At 39.6% G+C, this 10397-nt stretch overlaps 1 protein-coding gene across 10 annotated transcripts in view; it reads left to right on the top strand.

The window, feature by feature from the left end:
* Positions 1–9228, top strand: part of LOC110987802 (GA-binding protein subunit beta-2-like) — a 59195-nt gene extending 49967 nt beyond the window's left edge. For 8 of the 10 annotated variants that reach the window (XM_087140219.1, XM_087140221.1, XM_022250889.2 and 5 more), the window contains 2 exons: positions 2617–2754; positions 5713–9228. In XM_087140219.1, the coding sequence (XP_086996345.1) occupies positions 2617–2754; positions 5713–5886 (312 nt within the window). In that variant the 3' untranslated portion in view covers positions 5887–9228. Of the gene's footprint in view, positions 1–2616; positions 2756–5680 lie in introns of those variants that run through there. The other 2 variants (XM_022250892.2, XR_002599327.2) reach the window with 2 other exon arrangements.
* The last annotated feature ends 1169 nt before the right edge of the window (positions 9229–10397 follow it).

A 10397-nucleotide genomic window follows, 5' to 3' on the forward strand; every position in this document is an offset into this window, starting at 1 on the left:
TTGGGATTTGTTGACATGATCAGAGTTACATGTTTACTTGAAGTACAGAGCCAAAGTGATCATCAAATTGCTCCAATATATTGAGATCAAATTCGAGAAGTTCAGTGTAGGCTTTTTTCGTGAGTCAAAAGTGACACTTGATCATGTGTGAATTTCTCCTTGATCGTTGCACCGGTGCAAAATTTGCAGAGGCTTTATGGAGCCTGGTGCACTCACCGAAAGCTCAAATTTGGTAGTGTTTGGTTGTTGATTTTTCGTAATCGCCAAATATTTTGGCGTCTCTGGTTTTTCTGATTTCTCTCTGCGTACTCTGTGTATGAGATAATCAAGAACCTGAGGGAAGTTCGAGTTAATCATCACCCTATTTCAAGATATTTGCCTGCTTGCAGGCCAGGGATTGCTTAACCCCTTCGCGACGGATGACGGTAAAAGCCGCCGTAAAATTTGAGATCCTCAGCCCACTTTTCAGCTATTATTCTCGACCCACGCTCGAGCGAAAATGGTGAAAGAAGGCAGATCCTGGCTCTTGTATTTATGGTGATTGGCCTTTGTGTGTAGCCCAGAAATGAAAAGATCGAATTTGCATCATAATCACCAATAGTCCCCACTTTGAAAAGAGGCAACGGGAATGTGGAAGGGTGAGTAGAGCCGCATGCCACCGAACAATCAGCCTTTTCACTGTGTACTTCAAAGGGTGCAGAACACGCAGGTAACCCATATCCCAGAGCCAGCAACTCCATTGCAAATGCCCCCTCTCAAGGAAAGATCTACTCAAAAGAGTGGACACTGCAATGCAATATGGCCAAGTCAACCTCAAAGTACTCAACAAACCACAAATCGACCTCTTCGTCTCGGCAGAAAATGCTCAGCTACCATTGTTTTGTACCAGGTTCCTTCACCCACAAGCCTGGGCCACAGCCGCCTTCCATATCAACTAGGAAGAGATGCTTGCCTTCCCTCCAGTATCCCTAATCCTAGAAGTGTTGTCCAAGATGGAATTGGAGGGTTGCCGTGTTCTTCTCATTGCTCTGTTCTGGCCACACCACCCTGGACTGACTAGCCTGTTACTACATGTCCCTCTCATCCTTTCACTCAGACCGAACCTTCTCCATCAGCTGAAATCCAACATACCTACAGCCAGCAGACATCCACTTGACCTGTTGGCCATTGTCCAACGATCATTCTGCACAGCAGGCCTTTCTAATGACCCTGCCAAAATGGCCGCAAGAGGTCAACGCCAATCAACTCACAAAATTGACAACAGCAGAATACAAAATTTCACTTTGTGGCATAAGGGATGTGGTGTGGCTCCAACTGAAGCGTCTATAACCTCAGTAGTCAACATTTCTCATACCTAGTCAACATTTCTCATACCTATTCAACTTGGGACTGCGGGTTGCATTCATATGCAACTACCCTTCTGCCATCACAGCTATTCACGGTGGTTTCCTGAACGGCTCCATTCTGTTGGACAACACCACCCTTAAAGACCTCCTTCACAGTATATTCATCAAGCATCTTCCTCAAGACAGCTCATTCTCTCTTGGGACCCATTTTTTGTCTTTCAGCTCCTTGCAGGTCATCCCTTCGAGCCCCTCAGGAAAGCCTCATATTACACACCTTGGTGAAGCTTGATTTCCTACTTGTAGTAACCACTTGACACTGAGGCAGCAAGATGCGGGTGTTATCCACTCAGGTTCTCCTGATGACAGGTTATGGAGTCTTGTTTGAACTCTCAAAATAGTATTTTGCCAGGACTGAGAAACTGAGAGATGCAGCATCTCAGCTTTTCATTACCTCGGTAAGACCCTATTGGCCAGCAGGTCGAGACACTATACCTAGATGGGCTGTCTCAGCCATCAAGTTTGCGAATCCTGAAGGGCTGACTTCTTCAGATGTTGACATGTCTTGTTAGACATACAAGACACTAATCACTCTTTTCTCTTTATCAATGCATTCTTGCCCACCCTCCTTCGGCGTCCAGTGTTTTTCTGCTGAAGTAGTGACCGTTGAGCACAGTGGACTTCTCCTCTGTGAGAGAGTCTGGGAGAGGATACCTACCCCTGCAGCCAGCGAGTGCCCGTCCTCCCCACTCTGGCTCAGATCTTGCACTTCAAAAAAAAAGGATGACCATGGTGGCGGCGCCATGCTGCATTGTTGCACAAGAGGGTGCAATACAGTTGATCAACTTTTCAGCTAATGGCAAAAGGCATAAAAAGTAGCAACTGTTTGATTACGCATTCCTAGCAAACTCTCTCACACTATTTTAGGGGAGAATTTGGCTCACCAGCTACTAGATTGAAGCTGAAACAGATGACATTTTCTTAGACTGTTTTCACAAGAACATTTTTATACCCTCAGTGTCAGCATAACAAATCATGTGGAATGTTGATACTCGCTACTTCAGTAATATGTAGACTCCTGATGTGTCAAGTCAGAAATACACTTGCTGTTCATGGCTTTGAAGAGGTGTGTTGGTGAGGCCATTTCTGTCAATTTTATTTTGTACTTTGCCCCAAAGTGGGCAGGTATCAAAAGCTCTTTGATTGATGCTTGAACATGTCCCTAGGTTCTTATGCCCATACATGCCTCACATATTTCTACTGTTTCTGACAGGATATAGATTCTTCAGAATCTACCCAGAAAGTTATCACCATTGTCCAGACTACAGAGCAGGAACCAGAAATTACCTCTAATAGCAGCAGTTGTGATTCAACGCCAGTGACACTTGCCTTTGTTGGTGAAGATTTAAATGTGAGCATTTATAAATAATCTTGCTGTAGATAGCAAAGTTAATTGCTACCAGTCTTTACTTGGTTAAAAACAAAACTTGTCTTATACCTTAGTGCATACATTTGACTCTCATTACTGTGAACTTGGTCAAGTCAAATTCTGCTGGTTATAACAAGCATATCTTTGGTCCCAGCAAAAATATGCATATTCCCATTAGCAGAAACTCTGTTACAGAGTTCACAACAAAAGATTTTGTGACTTCATTACGTGAAAAGCATTGTGGGTGACCTGTTTATAACAATCACATTATTGCAAGCAGAGTTATTTATCAGTAGGTGTTCCTTGTGTGAGTAAATCTTGGCCTGATGTAGAATCTTTTCATGTGAAGGTGCTTATTGTTGGACTGTGCACAGTTGGTAATTGTCCGCAGTGGTTACTAATGCACCAGTGACGCATTCCCGTTACCTTTGCCCGTGTGCATTGCCAAAGGAAATGATATAAAAGAAACAATCGATTTTATGAAGGAGTTTTGCCAGCCTTGCGAACGGCTTTTGTCATGAACCCCAGACTCCTAATAACTTAGTGAATCCCCTGCCCCGGTCATTCAGATAACTTGTACATGTACATGTGTATGCATGCATATACAGTATGATCTGTACATGTAGTAAACCGAAGAGTGGATGCAATTGCACTGCACTCCATATAAAGCAATTTTCAGACACAAAAAAAACAGTTTCACTGAGTTCTGCGGATGTATTGCTTTCAGCCCTTTTTTCAATTTCATAATCGTGTTTGCATTGGACTTATTTTTGTAAAACTGAAAGAGACTGTTGTCAATTTGACAAAATCAAATCCAATGCAGACAGCCCATCAACTCTCATAATTGTGAATGTTGCATGTAAGTATCAGTTGGTAGGTTTACCTTCTGCAGCAGAGGCTTTTCAGGGCCAACCAGATCATGGAAGAATGATCAAGAAATCCTGTGCAGATGGATACAGTGATGCAAAACTTACATTTTGATCTCATGCATGGGTTAGATGGGATATACCCGTATAGCACCTGTTGTTTCCTGTGCACACTTTCAAGAAACCTTGTTTCAAATACTGGGTCCAGGTTACGTTCTGAGTGGTTATTACTTTTTGAATTTTGTGAGGAAAGTTGGGAAATAGAGACCTTTTACATCAGAAGTGACTTGTCATTACTGCAATATTTCTACAGTGCCGTATGTATTAGCTAGTCCACCAGTTTGGACATCGTATACAGCATATGCTGAACACAGGAAGAATTCTAATACATGTATGTATAAAGAAAAACCTGTTTTAGCTTGGCGATACCAGGTGAATTTTGGAAAGTTCCCCTGAAGGCCCTGAGTATCTGTCATTAGAAAGGACAAATTCAGATATTAAAAACCATTAAAAGAATTTCTGTTGTAATTCAGTTGAGGTTGAGACCTAATTCATGGTGGGCTGTTCTGTTACTGTACACAGACTCCCATATAGTATTTGGGTATAATGCAGTTGAATATCACCGCTGCACTGGTACACAACCTACCATTCTTAAGTTTGGTTTTAAAGACCATATCAAGTTTCATTACTGTAAGGCAAATAATTGGAAGCACTCCCCTATCTCTATGGAGAAGGCTGAGACAAGTTCTGCTTTCTCAATGCACTTAAGCCGAATTTATCACTGAAGCATTAACTTATGGGAGATGCTATCCCATTATGTACATGCATACATGTAGTGAGGTCCCCTTATGCGACATGGCAATATCAGTCGATGTTTCCCAGCCCCTTGACTTTCCTTATTCAGTGCTGTCAACCTCTATGTTGACAGGCTTCAATTTCACTTTATTAAATTCTGATACACCTTAAAAAGGCCAGCATTTGTTTATTGGATTATGAGCATACCGGTAGCATGGAATTTTGGAGGGCTGGTGGATGAAAAAAATACTAAATTAAAATGCTAGAGTTCCATTTTTTCCTTACAGTGAACTAATCTTGGGTTGGAAGAGAACAAATTGAATTTAGTCTTTTTTTCTTTTCAGAATACTGAAAACACTGTCAAGTATAAAACAATTTTTTTTTCAAATACTGCATTGTTTGGAGTCAGTGGGTTCGTAATCAAACTAATGACAAAATGTTGGCCAATGCTCACTGTTGAACCTTGTGAATAATTTTTATGTCATGAAATTCAGACTGAAATTCAAAACACTGGTGTCTGGAAATTAGGCACAAAATAGGAGGATTGGTGCACTTGAACAAATCACAACAAAGTCTTGCTCTCAATCTTGCCCATAAAGTTGCGGTCTCAATTTTGGAGTTTATTAAAGGTCTCAGTCTCAATTGCCAGGTTTTGGCTTCAGTCTCTATCTTTTTAGGTGTCAACTGCCATTGGCAGTGGAAAGATTTTCAGGGGGGGGCAGTTGTGAGACCATCGGGCATTCGCCATGAATAGGCTGGTTTATTAAGCCCCACCTCATTACAAGACCAACAAGTGGGGGGGCATACCCCCTTTGTCGAAAAATGGGAGTCACTGGCGCCCCCTTCCACCACCAGTGTTGACTGCATCACTGTTCTCCATGGAAACGTGTACCATTCATTTGGGACCGATGATTTTGTCTTAACTTGGTTTGCAGTAATGAGAGCGGACTGTATATTGATGTATAGATAGGCTCTTAATGATGTTATCGTAACAATGTAAGAATTTGGGTAAAGGAACTGCATGTGCTGGGGAGTCCTTTCAAAAATTCTTAGTAATTTTCTCTTAGTTATGATCAGGTCCAGAACAGTCTAAAATATCAGTTTTACCCAACTGTATATTCTGCCATCTCGTCTTAAATTTATCATCCCTTTTGATGAAGGACCCCAATAAAAATTGCTTGTCATTTGGCCAGTGTAAGTCTTCAACGTATGACCTATTGCTCTATGTTTTCACCATTTCTTAATAGGATTGTTCCAATGTTTTCTTTGTGACTGGTAGGAGTTGAAGACTGCTAATACCACTGTGGACAATTCATTACATCAACAGCTACAAGAAGCTCAAAAACAAGCTGAAATATACAAACAACAACTTGCAGCCAAAGAAAGAGAAGCTGAGGACTATCGTAAGAGATTACAGGAGATATCAGGGAGCAAAGACTTACAGAATAAGTAGCATGCTCATACACCGTAAGTGTACTTCAGGTGTGTCATGGTAGGCTGAACTTGGGCAAGTCATTGCAATGAATTGTTAGGGGCAAAGACTAATCCTGCAGCTTTAAGAATGCACGTCTGACATTGCTAAGAGAAGGAGCAGGAGTCTCTGATGACGACATCACTCTGTGTTGAATTTTCACTGGCCCTGCTTTATTATGTTCACCAAAAACAATTGTGATTTGGTACTAAATATTTCGTAGAATCATTTCGATTTCATCCACCTCAAAGAAAGGATTGCAAGAATTTCCTGTTTTAAAATTGATTCATTCTTCTTTGCAAGATGTCTATATTTTCCTTTTGTGATTTGTAGTTCTGAAGTTCTTTGTAAAGAAAAATAGAGTAAATTTGAAATATAGGCCTACATGTATAAAAAATCAACAAATTATGTATTTTCCCTGCAAGAAAAAGAGAAAATGGACAAAAGCCTTGTGTTATGTTTAAACGGATTCAGCACCTCAAGTCTTTTCCTTTTTGTTCCGACCCCAAACCCTGTGTACATGTTTTATTGCACCGTCGACTTATATTACTGAAAACAAGCTTTATAATAAACTTTAACTGAGGTATAGATATCTGGGTCTTCGAAGAGTGATGCCATGACTATGACTGATTTCAATCTTTAAAGATCTTTAATTCTCACGGTTGGCATGACGTCAATATGGCCTTTTAACACCCCAAAGGGGCAAAATTTCCAATCGCGCTACATGTATTCGTTGCAATGTAGACATGCACTGAAGTTTCCAGATGTCCGACTGCGAGAGACAAATCAATCGTGCGAACCTTCATCTTGCTTTTTGTGGCAAGTAGCATTCCTCTCTAAAGGCAAAGAATGAAACCTCACTCTTACCGTTTATGAATCCGCTCAAAAAAGAGTGAAAACTACTCTTAAAAGAGTGAAACAACTCCAAAAGATGAGCCATAACTTATAAAAGACTCTTTTGGAGTGGTTTTTATATAAGGGACTATTTTTGAGAGTGAGTTGTTTTTCACTCTTTTCATTTGTCTTCAGAGAGTGACCGGGTAAATTTAGGTTTTTTTATCGTGCACGTGAGATCACTGGACCCTTGGTTGTGGTCGACACTTCAAGTGCCTTATTTGAAATCGATAAAGATAAGGACTTGACGTTTCTTATTCCTCCATGCTCTACGGCGAGATAATATTCCTCAATACCTGGACTCTCTTATATGTAATCATGGCCTTAACTACCAAAGTGCTTGTGCGCAAGATACATGCTTATCAACAGCATTCATCGCAATAGTCGGTGTCTGATTTCGCTAAATGAGGCGTCGTCTTTTTCATGGATTTTCTGGAAATGTGCCAGAACAATGGAATACTTATGATAAATTCAAAATTCATAAACAAAATGATAAAGCATAAATGTATGTCTCAGGAACATTGATTTCGTGCCCTGCGTCCCAGAAAATCTACAAAATAAAATACTGCAAATTGAGTTTGAAGCAACGTGCGCGCGCGCGTAGTCCACTGGTTTGTACGGCATTTCGTGGTTCTTCTGCGATCGTCCAATGGGAGCCTGCAAAGCGTGGTGCGTCCGCCTTTGTGACAGTCAAGAACCGGATACTCTCGCTAGAAGGGGGTATACTCCTGTACCCGAGTGTAATGCGCACGCATCCTACTCGTGTTAACAGGACTAACCGTGTGAATGCACCAATAGTAAAAACGAAAAATCAGTTGACCTACTTTTCGACCTTCGCAGTCTGGTTTTTTTTTCGTGTACGAATGGCAGTCGGATTTGTGTCTCTTCGTGAAAACGCAAAATGCAGTTATCGAGATTTTAACCCCTAACAACATGAATGTTTTTGTCATTTCATTAATGATATGTGGCTTGAGGAAACATGTCCAAAAGGTCAAGTAGGCCTACGATGTTTTAGAACAAAAAAGTGCAAAAATCGAAAAAAAACATTGCCATTTTCGACACGTGTCTTCGAGAAAACAGTGACGACTTATGTCATTTCGAATAGTCCAGAAACTTGTAGTCCTAACGGTGCGTGTCAATTCAAAACCACCGTGTATCGATTCTTAACACCAAAACGGTATAACCAAATATTGGGATGATGATTTTATGTAAAATTATACAACCTTTTCATTATTGATATTATCTGAGTACGTAGAGTCGTTAAATTGGGGAGATTTAAATTTCAACTACACCGCTTCCACTGCTATAGTCTACTGCCCGTATCCTGACTTCAAAGTCGGCGCGACCAGCGCAACACACGAACATGTACTGTACATGTCACCAGTACATTGTGCTTGATCCCAGATTCGCTGCCGCGTGAGTGTGTTACTGGACAGGCGCCGTTACTCTGTATGTTTATGAATAGATTACAACAGATGTGGCAGATTTCCTACGCGAGTCATTACTAGAAGTAACCAGTGAGAACTGAACAGAAAAGGAACTGCAATATGGTAGGACTGTAGCATGGATCAATTATTGAATTCATGTATTTGATTTTTTTTTCGAATCAAGTTATTCTGATATAAAAGTCAGAAAATATCAATTTGGTTAAATTTTCAAAGCATACATGTAGTGTAAGGGGCAGTGAGTAAACAAAGACAGCTGCAGTATCAACTAATTAATTTTCCTTTTAATTTTTTTTCCCCTGAACATGTACATGTAAAGGAATTGCATGGCCCGCTAAACTTAACAGCTTTATCCAGAAGAAAAGCCACATGATAGTAAAGTCTGGCATCCATTATAATCCTCCCCGGTCATGCCTTACTGAAAGGTAAAATGCTATAATGTTGGGTATAGACTACAGTCATGCACATGTAGTAGCTTCCACGGTTTAATGTTGTTCAATTCTTCAATTTTTTTTTGTTCACGGTATAAGTTACATTTAAACGAAACTCTGTTCTCCGCGAAATTTAGTTATCTTTTCCAACTCACTCTAAACTTAAAAGAACTGTGTAGACATTATGTAAATTGCAATTGTAAAATTGAGTGTCAAAAACTGGAATGTTACATCAAATGCTAAGGAATTGGCAAAATTTCTTAATTTCATCTGTATATATCTGTGCGTTATTCACTATTTCATTTTGTATATAAAATAAACATCTACTTTGTAAGGTTCAGTATATTAGTATCCTTTGATTTTATTGGCATGCCATTAATGTCATGCAAGTGTGTCAATCTAAAATAAAGATTAGAGACTTGAATTCAATGGAGTAATATGCTCAAACCCTGTCACGTCTGTTGTCAGTTTGAAATTAACTGTACTGCAGGTAGATACTGTTATTTAAAGGGTAGCTGCGATCAATTTGTTTGAATAAAAACCGTTTAAATACATCTTTTCAGTCTCAGTTAACCTTATTTTCAACTTTTGCTTCACTATTTTAAAAGGTATTTCACTGTCCGTTTTGGTTTTTGCTAAGAAGATTATGGTCATATCCATGACCATGACTGTGATGTTATCCCAGGAAGACAGTCTCAATTTTACATTCGTGTGTGCACGAAAAAGTACTGCATTTTTGTAGATTTTGTAGGACTAAATTCTTTTCTTTGGCCTGTTTATTATTTATATGCATAGGAATAAGCATGTGTCAACCCATTTCTCAGAAATGTTTTCAGCAAGTTAATTCTGGGTTCACAATTGAACAAAAAACCATGCTCTGGACTCTGTGCTCCCTAGATGACATCACAGAAACAACACCCCCGTCGTCAAGGAAAGCATGGGTAATTTCGAAAGTTTCAAAAAGTGCACTTTTCAATGTGTTTAACCAAACAGGAGTGTAAAAGAGTTTTCATACACTGATGAAGAGTACAAAGTTGGAGAAAAACTGCCCAAGAAAAATGCATTGCAGCTAGCCTTGAAAATAGCAGTTTTATAAAGTGAACTGTGATTAATTACATCATACAGTGACAAGTCATTCATATGAATGGTGGTTTAATATTTCCAAATTACATTAAGATAATTTCTGAACATCAACAGCCTGTTTGTTTTATACAGAGTTGAGGAGTGCAGACACACTCACTATTCTCATTTGGTAACGTCCTTCGGAATTTAGAGGAATGAAATTCCTCTGCCATTTGCTTTGTCAGAAGAGAATTGATTGCATCCTTACGCCAAACATTTTGATCCATGGTAAAGCACCTGAAACTCTGCGAAACAAGAATCAAAGAAATAGGGAACGATTTATCAAGCAAAATTTGGCATTCAGTTGCGTGTACTATATCTCTGCTCCAGCAAAATTAGAGATAATCGTGTAGGTATGCAGATATATATATACAAATGACGTGTAAACTATTCTACGTGTACATGTATGTGCATAGCTGAACACACGTATTGGAGTATAAGAGTTTACTTTCAGAATTTCACCCATATGTTTCTAGACCCACCACTTCTTAAGGATTTTTATTCTCCTACACTTCAGGAAATGGGTGAAAGAAATCACCTAACTTTAGGCCTAGGTATTTTAACCGCCTTGTATATTTAATAATGAGAACCACACATTCAA

Source organism: Acanthaster planci, linkage group LG08 (genome assembly GCF_054643075.1).
Source record: "Acanthaster planci isolate LZ-2023a linkage group LG08, COTS_SCS, whole genome shotgun sequence".
NCBI classification, from domain to species: Eukaryota; Metazoa; Echinodermata; class Asteroidea; order Valvatida; family Acanthasteridae; genus Acanthaster; species Acanthaster planci.